The 14,094-nt window shown below is 55.0% G+C and overlaps 1 protein-coding gene across 2 annotated transcripts; it reads left to right on the top strand.

Moving 5' to 3' along the window:
* Positions 1–474: 474 nt before the first annotated feature.
* Positions 475–10,744, top strand: TSPAN17 (tetraspanin 17). 2 transcript variants are annotated; one of them, XM_019964686.2, is made up of 9 exons: positions 475–717; positions 4,003–4,053; positions 4,145–4,291; positions 5,300–5,470; positions 7,554–7,679; positions 7,949–8,005; positions 8,511–8,627; positions 8,716–8,777; positions 9,226–10,744. In XM_019964686.2, exons 1-9 carry the CDS (start codon positions 631–633, stop codon positions 9,260–9,262), a joined length of 855 nt encoding a protein of 284 aa, XP_019820245.2. In that variant the 5' UTR covers positions 475–630; the 3' UTR covers positions 9,263–10,744. The 2 variants fall into 2 exon arrangements, with proteins under 2 accessions (XP_019820245.2, XP_019820246.2); XM_019964687.2 differs by having other exon boundaries at positions 477–717; positions 7,949–7,996.
* The last annotated feature ends 3,350 nt before the right edge of the window (positions 10,745–14,094 follow it).

The raw sequence follows: 14,094 nt of genomic DNA on the forward strand, positions 1-14,094 counted from the left end.
ATCCATATAACTATTCTCTGTTCGCTCACCAACACGGTCGTTACTCCTCTTCAGGGATGGGCACCGACTGCAAGGCCGGGGGTTGGGGTGGCGCTGGTACTGATCCTTGTGGTGTGGGGGGAACTAGGGGTCTCCCGTGCCTGCGACTTGTGGAGCTTTCCGCAAGCATCTGAGGTGGGTCCGAGGGACGCTGCAGCAGCAAGTGTAAGGGGCGGAGTCAGGCCTAGAGGCGGGGCTCCGAGGGGACTGAGTCGGGCAGTGGGGAGGGGCCTGGACTTGGGGTGGTGTGCCTCTATGGGGGCGAGGCCCAGAGGGGAACAGTCGGGAGGGGGCGGAGACAGACCCAGAGGCGGGGCTCCAAAGGGGACTGAGCGGGGGCTAGGGGCAGAGCCTCGGGCGGGGCGGAATCAGGCATAGAGGAGGGGCTCTGAGTGGACGGAGCGGGGGCTGTTCCGGAGCCGGGGGCGGTCCCTGCGGGGCGGGCGGGGCCCGACGGGCTCTCTGTGTGGCCGCGGCCATGAAGCCGCAGCCGCCGGGCTAGGCCCCGGGCGGCTCTAGCCCAGGGCGGCCCGCTGAGGGCTGGGCCCAGCCTCCGGGCCCGGTTCCCGGGCCGGCGTGCGGCCACTCACCATGCCCGGCAAGCACCAGCACTTCCAGGAACCCGAGGTCGGCTGCTGCGGGAAATACTTCCTGTTTGGCTTCAACATCGTCTTCTGGGTGAGCGCGGGGTGGGTTCTGGGCCCTGTGCAGGGGCTGGCGAAAGGAGGAGGCTCAGTCTCCTACTAGGGGGAGACCCTCTGCTACAAGGCCTTGGGACTGTCCCCTAACTTCTTCCTCCGCTTCCCACCTCCACGCCCACCCTCTGGAGCACCTGAGGGAATTAGAGAGGCCCGGATTCCAGGGGGCGGGTCCGAGCCACTGCGGTTGTAGGATGGGGAGGGGTAGTCTTCCGGGGTCTTTTCAGGGGTCAGCGGAGAAATGGGAGATGTTTCGGTGAAGACCCCGCGGCCCTGCTTGGTGCGGGTCGCCCTCTCTGCCTCCCTTACTCTGCGGTGTAAGGGGTCCGCGGAGCCCCACCTCTGGTTTTGCCGATGTCCCTATGGAAAGCCTCCGCGAAGGGCTGGATTCCCTCTCCAGCCCTTTTACCGCTCCAGTACCTGGGCCTACCGCTTCGCCTTAAGCCCCTATAAAGAGGTGGGGGGCGAGGCGGGGGGCGGGAATAGGTCAAACTCCCACCCCCAAACTAAGAGGCCTGCAGGCAAGGAGGGCCAGTCGCCCTAGTTCTCGGCCAAGGACAGGGGGATATTCCCTAATGAAAGGCCGGGAGAACTGGCCTTGGGGAACAGAATTCAGCATTCCACAGCTGAGCAAATCGAGGTGTCAGGGCCAGGCTGTCTCTGTGTGGAGAAGGGAACTGCTGGTGCCCCTCCCAGGGTGGAATCCTTATCCCTGGGGTTGCCAAGTCATCTTTCCCTTCTCCCTCCCCCATCCTCTCTCTCCAAGGCTACTTGCTGACTCTTCAGTCTCTACTCCTGACGCCTTGGTCAGAATGTCAGGCCCACTCAGTTTTGTTTAGCAGGAATCAGTGGCACTGCCCTCTGCCCACAAGCTGCTCCGGCAGTGTGGGTGTCCTTTGGCCCCTGCAGTGCCACAGCCTCAAGAGTGTGGGCCATGTGCAGAGAGCTGGTCTGGTGGGAAAGTCTGGGGCTCTGGTTGTCTCCAGCCCATCTGTGAGACAGTGGGCAAGTCACTTCTCTCTGGGCTTCAGCTTCCCTAACAGGGAGTGGGGGATGATGAAGCCTGCTCCTCAGGGCTGTTAGGCAGATGACATGAATTATAACTTACTGTATTCTCACAGTTACTTTAATTATAATCTACATTTTATAGGTGAAGGAACAGGCACAGAGAGGTTAAGTCATTTAACCCAGAGTCACACAGCCAGTAAGTGCAGAGCCAAGGTGACAGCTCAGTGGGCAGTAGGTGGAAGTGAGGCAGAGCACTGAGCAGAGGGAGCTGCCAAATGTCAGCGGGGGAGAAGCATGAGAGACCCAGGCTTGTTCCAGGGTTCCCCAGGATGGGACTCCAAGTGTGAAAGGCCCCAGGGTGGGGCAGTTTGAGTTTCATGTTGAGGGCAGTGGGGATGGATTTGTTTTGGCTTCTGTATTAGAGGCAGATCTGCCTGACTGCCATGGGCAAGGAGACCAGGGACGCGGGCTAGGGCAAAGGAGGGGTGATGGTGGGTGGACAAGGTGAGGAAGGTTTCAGGGGAAGTTATCAGGCTGAATTGACAGGACTGGCCCAGAGCACCCTGCGGTGTCTGGCTTCATGTCTTCAGTTTGTCCCTTGCCCCACCAACCATGATCTTACCACTAGGCCTTTGCCAGTACTTCCGCCTGGAATTCAGTACTTCCGCCTGGAATTCAGTACTTCCGCCTGGAATTCAGTACTTCTGCCTGGAATTCAGTACTTCTGCCTGGAATTCAGTACTGCCTGGAATTGTTTTCTCTTCAATGCCCCGTTTCATCATTCAGGCCTCAGCTAAAATGTCACCATGCTCCCTAACTGAAACATGCTCCCATCACTTCCCGTCACATCACTTCCCATCACATCACCCTGTTTGATTTTCTGTAAAGGCTCTGTTGGTATCTGAAACTACCTTGTTTGCTCACTATGGGTTTCCCCCACTGGAGTGTAAACTCCATGAAGGCTGAGAGCTCATGTGCCCTTTTCACTGATGTATTTTCGGTGCATGAGATGGAGCCTGGAACTCGGAGGCTTTTGCAGCAGGCAGGTGGGCTAAGGGCTCTAGAGCCAGCGAGAGGTTTGGGTGGAGATTGGGAGATTGCCAGTGTCATGATGAGGTGAAAGATGAGTTTGAGAAGAAGAAGGGTAGGTTGGAGGTTGAGGTTGGAACCTGGTGGAGGAGGGGGTGGCCTTGTGCATGGCACCAGTGAAGCAAAGACTTGTAGGAGGGAGGCTGAGAAAGGGCTGGAGGAGGAATGGCATTGCGTTAACCATGGGGAGGTTTAAAAAAGAGAAAGTAGTAATCATTCACCTGTCTAAAGGCCATGGGCAGGTCAGATGGGATGAGGCAGGAGAAGTGAGGTTTGGTTTCACATCCCAGATCTAGTGTAGGGGAGGGAAGGAAAAATATTTCTAGAAAAAGAGTACAGCAGTGAGAGGAGCCTGGGGTCAGAAAGGGGTGGGTGCTAAAGGTGGCTGGCCAGGGGTGGAGTTGACTGAGGCTCTGCGCTGAGGCAGGGAGGGAGCCTGTAGAGAAAGCAGGTGGGAGACAGAGGTCTGAAGAGGTAGGGTCATGGCCTCGCTTGGGCAGGAGGGGCGCTCTCCTTCTGAGACTAGATGTCATGCTCGGGTTCAGGCAGCTGCCCTGAACATCCCGGGCTCATCCTAGCACGGAGATGAGGTGGGATGGTGGGTGGTGGTTAGGAGGCCTAGCCCAGGGCCCCTCTGCTGATCTAGCTCTTCACTGGGATTCCTGGTCATTCAGAGATCTTTGGCTATGAGCTGCCAAGATGTACTCTGGCAGATGGAGGTGGGAAAGGTGGGACGGGAGTAGAGTGGCAGTCACAGAATTGCAGGGAAGCAGGAGGACCAGACTTGGGAGGATACTGGAGAGGATGCCAGGAGCCTGGAATCCTACCATAGGCCTGAGGTGAGGGAAGAGGCTCAGGAACCAGTCGCTGCTGCTTGGTGGGACTGTTTTGGCCCTCCTCTGCTCCAATTCTGAAGTTCCAAGAAGGGATCCCTTCTTAGGGCTGGGGAGGGTTCAGTGTTCAAGCTGTGCCCTGTGGGAAGAAACACTGAGATGCAGTCTTAGAAAGATGGAGAAGACCCTGGATCCCATTTACAGCACTTTCCCCTCTTTCTCTCTTTCCCTGTGGCTTCCTGAAGAGCCTGAGCACCCGCAGGGAGGGGGCTCTGCTGGGGATGGGAAAGAATGTTGGTGCATCAGCCTTCAGCTTTTTGCTGCTGCTCTTGCAGGTGCTGGGGGCCCTGTTCCTGGCCATCGGTCTCTGGGCCTGGAGTGAGAAGGTAAGGCAGTGGGATATGGTGCAGGGCTGCTATGGGCTGAGATGGTGGGAGGGCCAGTCCCCCTCTACTTGCCTCTGCTCCCCCTGCACAGGGCGTTCTCTCCAACATCTCGGCACTGACAGATCTGGGAGGCCTTGACCCTGTGTGGCTGTTTGTGGTGGTTGGAGGCGTCATGTCCGTGCTGGGCTTTGCCGGCTGCATTGGGGCCCTCCGGGAGAACACCTTCCTGCTCAAATTTGTGAGTGCCCACCCACCTAGATTCACTGGGGACCCCAACCTCCTTCCATGCACTTCTTACATATAGTTCATGCTTAATAATGGTAGTTTTATTATTGTGTAATTTTAACAGTGGTCACCAGATTTGTATTATTAATACATTTATAGGATCCTCTGTTGTAAGTGGGGCTTCCCTGGTGGCTCAGCGGTAAAGAAGCCCTGGGTTCAATCCCTGGGTAGGGAAGATCCCCTGGAGGAGGGCATGGCAACCCACTCCAGTATTCTTGCCTGGAGAATCCCATGGACAGAGGAGCCTGGAAGGCTACAGTCCCTAAGGGTTGCAGAGTCGAACATGACTGAAGTGACTAAGCAGCAGCAGCAGCTGTTTTAAGTGACCGAAACCTAGTGGCCTGGGCCCTAAGTGAAAATGGGCATTAAGAAAACCCAGGGATGTGTTAGCTGCCAGTGCCTTTGGATCCAGGGGCCACCACAGTGTCACTTGGCCTAGCCTCTCTGTTTCTCAGCTCTGTGCCTCTGAGTTGGCTCCGACCCCTTGGGGTGGAAAATGTCCAGGAATCGGGCGCGGGGGCGGGCGGAGGTATTGGCTTCAAGCCGCCCTCCCAGGAACTCTGCTGGAGGCTGAGTGAGTCTCTCCTTTCCCAGCCATTCTGCCAAAGTTCTTTAATTGCATCTCCTTAATCCTAATTGGCCGCCTCTGGACCAATTCCTGTGGCCCCAGGGGAGGTAGTGCTCTGATTGGTGGGCTCTTGATGCGTGCCTAGTCCTCAATATGGAAGTGGCTCCTCCTGAACCAAAGAAACTGGAGTTGTGTGTAGACGGTGGCTTCTCAAAGACAATAGAGCAGTTAAGAACAGCGGTATCTTTTTTCATCATAAATCAATACTAATATGGTAGAAGGTGGAGACTCTGGGCTGCCTTGAGTCAGGATGAGGGAGGTTGAAACCCCACTCAGTGGCAACCCCAGGCCCTGTATCTCTGACCCCCTCTGTCTGTCTGCCCCCCATGCCAGTTCTCTGTGTTCCTTGGCCTCATCTTCTTCCTGGAGCTGGCAACAGGGATCCTGGCCTTCGTCTTCAAGGACTGGATTCGAGACCAGCTCAACCTCTTCATCAACAACAATGTCAAGGCCTATCGGGATGACATTGACCTCCAGAACCTCATTGACTTTGCTCAGGAATACGTAAGTCCGGCATCCAGCTCCAGTTACATAAAGGAGGCACCTGCCAGGCAGATGAACGAAGGAGCAAGTTCCCTGTGTGCTGGGACCATTCTCTTGCCTACCAGGCCAGGCAGGCCCCAAGGAAGAGAGCCAGGTGTCCCCCTATCTGAAAGGAAGCCAGCCCTTGGTGATCTCCATGTGCCTAACCCTGCATGGACGCAGGGTTGGGGAGCAGAGGCCGGAGGCTTCAAACTGGCAGCTCCTAGGCCAGGCTTAGGACACACTTAAAGGAAGAAATGTGGCATGAAAATACAGATTTCTTCTCCCACTAAGCTGGGCCCACAGTATCGGCCGGGGCTACATTGCCACTGCCCCTTTGCTGGTATAGAGGCTCTCTGCTACCATCCCCATCACTCTATTTTATTATACCTGTTGGCCCTCTTCTCTCATTTATATTATTTGTTTGGCCTCTGAACTTAGTCAGGTTTGAGACCTGCCCCACCGCCCAGAAGCTCTGCTCTTAAGCTTGCATACCTAACCCCTGTGAAGAAGCAGTCAGTGAACAGTTCAAGAAATCCTAGACACCTTCTGCCTGCACATTCTCACCCACTCACGCACTTAGTCACACACACTCATAGTTGCACCCACTTAAACAGTCATGCTCTTTTGATGCCATCCATCCCAAGAACTGCTCTGGGATCCAGAGGTGAACCAGAGCTGGTGCCTGTTTTGAGGAGCTCTCAACCCAGGGCAGAAGTAAACGAAGAGCCAGGTGGTTAGGATGTGATTTATTTGTTCATTTAACGCAGAATCGTGATGGACCAACTATGTGCTGGGTCGTGAGCTAGGTGCTGGGGATTCAGGGGTGAAAAAGAGCTGCTGCTGCTGCTAAGTCGCTTCAGTTGTGTCCAACTCTGTGCGACCCCATAGACGGCAGCCCACCAGGCTCCGCCGTCCCTGGGATTCTCCAGGCAAGAACACTGAAGTGGGTTGCCATTTCCTGCTCCAGTGCATGAAAGTAAAAAGTGAAAGTGAAGTCACTCAGTTGTGTCTGACTCTTCGCGACCCCATGGACTGCAGCCTACCAGGCTTCTCCATCCATGGGGTTTTCCAGGCAAGAGTACTAGAATGGGTTGCCATTGCCTTCTCCAAAAAAAGAGCTAGGACCTGACTTTGTGCAGATGGAGATTTGGGGGAAGAGACAGATGATAAACAAGCAAAAGAAACGTGTGTGTGTGTGTAGCATTATAAATTGTGGTAAAGGCTGAAATGGGGAAGCACGGAGAAGGAGAAGGCCTCTAGGGGCTGGCCCTGGGGGAGGAGAAGGAGCAGGCTTGTGATGAGAGGAGCCAGTGGTTTCCAGCGGGAGCAGGGGTGCTGAGCAGAGAGGAGGGAGGCAGAGCTGCGTGGCTGTGCCTCACTCCCTCTGTTCAGTCCACAGGGCCTACCTGTGTCTGCCACCGAGCTGGTCCCTCGAGGGCCAGCTATTTGGCAGCCTGTGCTGTGTCAGTGAGTTAAGGCTGCCTGTCTCCCCACTGGATTGTGAGCTGCTTGCTTCACAGCCCCACCTAAGGAAGCAGCCCATTGTCTTGGGTAGCAGTCATGAGGATACAGATGCCCACGGCAGCATCCATGAAGTGGGATGGGGCATGGTCATGAGGGTGGCAGGATTGCTCTCCTGGCCCTGGAAAGAGGAAAAGAGATGATCTTTCGTAAAAATTGTTGGACAAGTATGGGGAGACCAGGCACAGATAGGGGCCTTCAGCCTCTCTGCAGGGTTTATTGAAACTCCCAACCCTCAAGGTGGCCTAGAGGAAGCCACAGTCCTTGGGCCACCATCCTCGCCCACTCCCTTTGCTCAGCCTCTCTTGGGTTAGGGGGACAAGCTCAGGAGCCCCTTCCCACTATCCCTAGCCTCCATCAACCTGGTCAGGAGCCTCGAGCTGCTCTGATGGCCCTGGGCCCAGGCTCGACCTGTCTGTGGGGAGGTTCCCACCTGACTGGCTGTCTCCAGGCCACTGCCAGCCAGCCTGGGCCTGTCCCCAAACAGGATGGGGCTCCTGGGGTGGGCCTGGCTCACCCGGGCTCTCCTCCCACCCCCTAGTGGTCTTGCTGTGGAGCCCGAGGGCCCAACGACTGGAACCTCAATATCTACTTCAACTGCACTGACTTGAACCCCAGCCGGGAGCGCTGCGGGGTGCCCTTCTCCTGCTGTGTCAGGGACCCAGCGGTGAGTGTGCCTTGGTGAGGGGCGGGGCCTCGTGAGGAGGGGTTAGGTGTCTTCCCATTCTTACAACACATGGGCAGGCAGGGCTCCTAAAAAGGAAGCAGTTCAAGCTGGCGTTGGGCCATGCGCCTTGGCAACAGGGAGAGGCGCTGGGGTCCTAGCCGGCTTCCCTTGAGGAGCGGTGGCCGCGGCGGAATCCATGGTTCCATCCGATTCCCCTGAGGCCTCATGGGTGCCCCTACCGAGTTGCTCCCTGGCGTGTTTCTCCTCAGGAGGATGTCCTCAACACTCAGTGTGGCTACGACGTCCGGCTCAAACTGGTGAGAGAGGTGGGGACAGGGCTGGGGGCAACGAGGGGCACTAGAATAAGAAGGGGGGCCCTCATAAGAAGGCGCCTCATAAGAAGGCGCCAAAACGCCTCAAGGATTCCTGGGGCGGGGGTGGGGGGGGTGGTGGGGAGGGAGTGCTGAGTCCCAGGAGGCGCAGAGGTCTTGATACTGCTGAACCCAAGGTGGTGGGCTCCTGTAGAGAAAGAAAACAGGAAGACAGGGATAATGAAATATGAACAGCAGTGTGACAATTTCACCTAAGTACTAGGAAGAAGCTAAAAGCAGGGAGGTAATGGGGTTGGGGCAGGGCAGTCAGGGAAGGCCTCACAGGAGAAGCCGTCTGTGCTGAGACCCCAGGGAGAAGAAGGCCCTTTGGTGGGGCTCCAGGTGGCAGGCGCTAAGGTATAAGGCCCTGGGCCTGGCTGAGCTTGGTATGCTGGACTGAGGTGGGGCCCCTGGTGGCTGTGGGTGGGCCGAGCTGAGCCTGGTGCCCATTTGTCCCCAGGAGCTGGAGCAGCAGGGCTTCATCCACACCAAAGGCTGCGTGGGCCAGTTTGAAAAGTGGCTGCAGGACAACCTGATTGTTGTGGCAGGGGTCTTCGTGGGCATCGCCCTTCTCCAGGTACCACTATGGCCCTGCACAGCCTCACTCTGTCCCGGGCAGTCTGCCCTCCCAGTGGCCCCTCCCTCACCTGCCCTCTGTCTTCCAGATCTTTGGCATCTGCCTGGCCCAGAACCTCGTCAGCGACATCAAGGCAGTGAAGGCCAACTGGTGAGGCTGCCACGCTGGCCATGGCCATTCGCCTGGCTGACCCAGGGACCCTCCACTCTGCCCATAATGGGCAAGGCTGCAGGAGGTGTTTCTGCTTGGACCTGAAGCCCACATGGGGCTCGCGGGCCACTGCACTGTGCGCCCATGGAGAGCCGCATGGCTCTGTCCGGCTGCCTGTCCTGGAGCTGTGTGTACGGAGGGTGGGTGTCACAGGGAGCCGCCGTCTGGGCTGCTGTTGGGTGGTTGGCTCTCCAGGGGACTAGGAAGGGCCCAGCTAGGAGGGAGCAGGCCAGGTGGGGTGGGCTTGGGGACTGCTGTTGCCTGGGACTCAGTCTCACGTATCTCAGAATTCTCTTCACTAGTGATCCCTCCAGGAGCCCACTTCAGCCTCAGTGTCTCAGACTCTAAAATGGGTCCAAGAATCTTCTCTCCCTTGCTTGCCTCTCAGGATCAAATATGATGACGGCTACAAACTACTCAAATAAACAAATCCTTGAAAACCCGTGGCTTCAGCCCAGCGTCCTGAAGGTTCTGTCAGCTGCAGAGCTCTCCACCTTGGGCCCTGGCCAGACCCACTCCGCCAGTGCATTTTCTTGGTCTGGGTAGTATATACATTTGAACCAACCTTTAAAACGTGGTATGTTTCATGTAAAAGTCCAGATCCCAAGCTTCTCGTGAAGATTGGCCATCCGGCCCCCGCTGCTCTTGGGACGTCATCATCTCCCGCGTGCTTCCTGTTCTCTGAGAGACCCACCTGGCCGGTGCTGCTCACCCTGTAGGCTGGGGTTGACCTCCCCTCTGCTGTAGGGTTTTCCCCTGAAAACACCTGGAGGCTGCCATGGGCCAAGCCTGGAGTGAGGCACAGGGATGTGAAAAATGAAGAGGCCACACAACTTGGGTGGGGTCCAACCCCACTGGAGACTGAGATGGGTGCCCAGGAGAGTGGCTGAGGTGTGGAATGGAGATCAGGAAAGTTTGGGGAAGGAAATAATTGGAAGTCAAAAACTTGGCACCCATAGGGTTGGCGGGGAGCCTGCTTTGGGGCCCATGGTGGTTGATGCCGGGTCTCACTTGAAATCAAATGGTGGCCCGCAGAGCTGCCTCATGACCACCAGAGGGCGCTCCAGCACAGCTTTGCTTGGGTCTGGCGACTTAACACTGCAACCTCTTGTACAGCCAAGTGGCTGGTGTGTCCACCCTGCTTACCAGTGCTTCTGATTCAGGGAACTTGAGATCTTTGAAAAGAGTTCAGACTTGGGAAGTCTGACTGTTGCTCTCAGCTCTGCCTCTTAGCTGCATGAAGGGGTGTGTGGCAAGTAAATGGTGCACCCATCCACCCAGGGGGTGCTCTTTGTGGATCAAAGGGATTTGTGGGTAGTTCATAGATCTCCAACTCAGATGCTCTTAAGGTCACGTAGGTCATATAAATGAATGAAGTAGGCCTTTGACTTGTGAGGCCTTTGCAGTGCAACTGACTTTCCTACTGTCCCTGAAGACCACACAAAGAGACATTGCTTTGTGACCAGAGAAATATTTGGGCCATTGAGTTGATGATGTACCTTGAGATACAATAGAGTATGGTGGGGACTGACAGAGCATAGATCCCCATCTGAACTTTGTGACTGTCATTTAGTTGTGGCTAATTGCTATAAAGTGGGAATGCAGGTCTAATGTCAGAAATCCAGAGAAGCCAGGAATTCAGGATTTTATGTGAAATAGACCTATTTTTAAGTTGTTAACTAATGAAAAAAATTTAAATGCTGCAAGCCCAATGAAAGGTACAGCTTTGGCGCCTGTGACACTGCAGATCCCTCTGGGATAGTCGTCTGCTGGAGTCCTGGCTGCTCTGCCATCCAGGGATGCTGAGAGCTGCTGCTGGGAGGGCAGGGTATCGGGTATGCAGCCAGCATTGTGGCTCCCAGATGCCAGCTGGACAGTGTGTACCACAATAAATGCAACTCACAGTATTGTGCATGTCTTGTTGTTTTTTTTTTTTTTTTTAATTTCAAAAGCTTTCACTTTTCATTTTCCCCTTAAACCTCAACAGTGCCCCTTGTGAGGTAGAGAGTCTTTTCCTGATGAAGAAACTGGGGCTGGGTGGGGGGGAGTCACCCAGCTCTGAGCCCTCTCACGGGAGGTCTGCACCAGACTGTCCTGCTTTTCTGATGCACACGAGTGACACCTGCGCTCATAGGAGGGGCAGCAAGGCATCATTCCCCAAGCTTGAGTTAAGCTTCCGTGCACGTGCTGGGGATGCAGAGGAGAAAGAAGGGTGAAGCCCTAGCCCTTGGGCTCCATTCTTGTGGGGGAGACACGAATAAGCATTTTCTTCATACAAGCTATGAAGAAAATAAGAGTGATGGTCAGACAGGAGTAGCTAGAGGGCCTGGGAGAAGGGACCTTCTGATGAGGTGGTGGAAGGGATCCCATCTCTGGGAAGCTCCAGGGGAACAGTTGCCCTAGGGGCCCTGAAGCTGGTGGGTTTGGCATAAGGGAGCTTGGTGTGCTAGAGAGGGGAGTGTGGGTGAAGGTCAGAGGGCACAGACAGAGGGAAATGGTGGGACCAGGATGTATTTGGAAATAGGACCAATGAGATGCACAGGAGTGACTGGAAGGGGTGGGCGTGACCTTGGCTGGGGACCCAGAGTTCCCCAAAGCTCAGTTCTGCTACAGGACATCCATCCATCCACTCAGGCTGGAGGCCAGAGTCACTGGAGCATCTTGCCCTTGCCCTCCTGGAGCCCACGGTCTCTTGGCAGGGACAGATGGAACAGTTGCTAGTGGGGTACCATGTATGTGATGATGAGCACATGAGGATCACTCCACATGGCATTTCAGGCTCACGAGAGATGAATTTCCTGTCCCCAAAATAGAACTTGGAACAGTTCTTTTCCTTGTACTAAGGAGCCCTTACCCAGATGGGACCTCTCTTGGTGTGTAGAAAACACAAGGAAGCTTTATAAGCAGCCCAGTTCCCATCACTTTAGATGGGTCCCTGAGACATGACCAAGGTCACCCTCTCCCTATCAGGGACACTCGTGGTGACAGGGTTGGGCGTTGACTGGCAACCTGGGAGTCCCTCAGGAGCCCTTGGCCTGCCTGGTCTAACCAGAGGAGAGGCTGCCAGCAGCTCATCCAGCAACTCAGCAGGAGGACGTCCTGTGATATCAGGCTACCTTGTCTGTGGAGAAAGGGGGAGTACTGGAAGGGACAGATTGAGCCCAGACCAATGAGACCTTGAATCTGTACAAGGAGGTCAGATGGGCTAGGAAGTCCGGGAACAGGGTTCCCTTCCAGAGGGCGGCCGGCGCTTGCTTTGGAAGGATACACTCCAGTCAACCACCAGAAGGCGCCAAAGTGCAGCCCACGCAGGCAGCCGAGTCTGCTGCGGGTCACTGGAGGGAGGTCTGAGTGTCTAAGCAAACCCAAGCCCCGTTCCAGACACCCGGCAGCCCACCCTGCAGGTGCCAAGTCCGGACCTTGTCACCCTCTGTCCTTTCTTCTCCGAGGACTTAGAGCCAGAGACACCTCCTTCTCCACAGATGCCTCTCGCAGTGCAGTGGTCGCTCAGGGAGACCTTAGCCCACCTTCCGGTCTCCACAGGCGGTGATGTCCGCTAGGCAGGGCTGGGAAGAGGGTCACTTTCTCCAGGACATCGAAGTGACATGCTCCAATACATATACCTCCATTATTCATTTAGCCAGATTTACTGAGCACTTACTGTGTGCCAGACACTGTGGTGGGTGCAGCTTGGGATCAACAGTGTTTGTCTGCAAAGGGCCAAATGGTAAATATTTTAGGTTTCCAGGTCATACAATAACTCAACTCTGCCTTTATAGCAGAAAGCAGCTTTTGCCAAGACAAACAAATGAGCAAGGGCATGTTCAAATAACATATTCTGGACACTGAAATTTGAATTTCATATAATTTTCATGTGTCACAAAATACTATCCCTCTTTTGATTTTCAACAATTAAAAACCATAAAACTATTCTTTTATATATAACTCTGGAGCTATGTAAAAACAGGCAGTGGACTGGATTGGCTGCACGCACAGGCTGGTGTGTCCCCCCTCCCCGCCCCAAGGGAGACCCTGCCCAGGAAGGGAGACCCCACCCAGGAAGAGAGAAGACCACAGAGCATGAGCCTGGTGGTGAGTCCCTCACCCAGGAGAGGATGTAAGTGTTGAAGGAAATATGAGTGAGCAAGGGGCCCTGAGATTGTTGGGGTGGGTCAGGACTCGGCAATAAATGGGATGGTCAGAGGGAGCCTCAATGAGACAGGAAGTTGGAGCAATGACTTTTTATATTACTTTTAAATCATTTTGATAGGACAGGTAAATCAGGAACCCATCCTACTTAAAACTCTTTAGAAAAGACCCTGATGCTGGGAAAGATTGAAGGCAGGAGAGTGGACAACAGAGAATGAGATGGTTGGATGGCATCACTGACTCAATGGACATGAGTTTGAGCAAGCTCCGGGAGATGGTGAAGCACAGGGAAACCTGACGTGCTGCAGTCCACAGGGTCGAAAAGTCGGACACGACTGAGTGACTGAACAACTACTTAAAATGTGGATAACACTAAGGTCTTCTTAGTGCCCCATCCTGTTCCCCACTCCTCTTCCAGTGACATTGAAGCTGTGAGCTATAGATCTCTCTGGATCACTTGCCTTTTAAAAATTTTGTCCTCATATTATGTATTTGTAGAAAATGTTCAGCATGGTTGTGAGTGTGTGTAAGTGGCAGGATACTGTCCCCATCTTGCTGGGTTACCCGCACCGTGATGTGTTTTGAACACAGAGTCACATTTTGTGCATGTAAAGCTGCTACCTTTCTCAACTGCGGGGATGTCCCCTGCAGGAATAAGTCATGTATTGCCTCTCCCTCCCTTTCCGTGACTGTCCATGGATAGTGGACAGTCAAGCTGTTACTGCTCTGGGGTGCTTTGCACCTCGAGGCTCTGGCTGCTGGGCCCTCTCCGCCTGAGTTTCCAGCTGGAGCAGCCGCCATTCGCTAAACAGGAGGATGAGGGCAACAGCAGAGGGTGGCCCTAAGTCAGGTCTGATTGCAGAGGTGGCCCCAGCAAGTCCCTTCCTGTGCCCAGGGGCCTCATTCTTCCTGTTGGCCCAGGCACTGGCTGGGCAGGCTGCATTACCACAGATCTAGGGCCTGGAACTTGGCCCATCAGAGGTGTGAAAGGCCCACAGCTAGCCCCTTGGCTCTGTGAAGGCTGTTACCACGGTAATGCTTTCCTGGTCCCCTGTGCAGCCACGCAGACAGATGGGAGTATCAGCCTCCTGCAGACAAAGGGGCCTGC

This window comes from Bos indicus, chromosome 7 (assembly GCF_029378745.1).
Source record: "Bos indicus isolate NIAB-ARS_2022 breed Sahiwal x Tharparkar chromosome 7, NIAB-ARS_B.indTharparkar_mat_pri_1.0, whole genome shotgun sequence".
In the NCBI taxonomy this organism is placed as follows: domain Eukaryota; kingdom Metazoa; phylum Chordata; class Mammalia; order Artiodactyla; family Bovidae; genus Bos; species Bos indicus.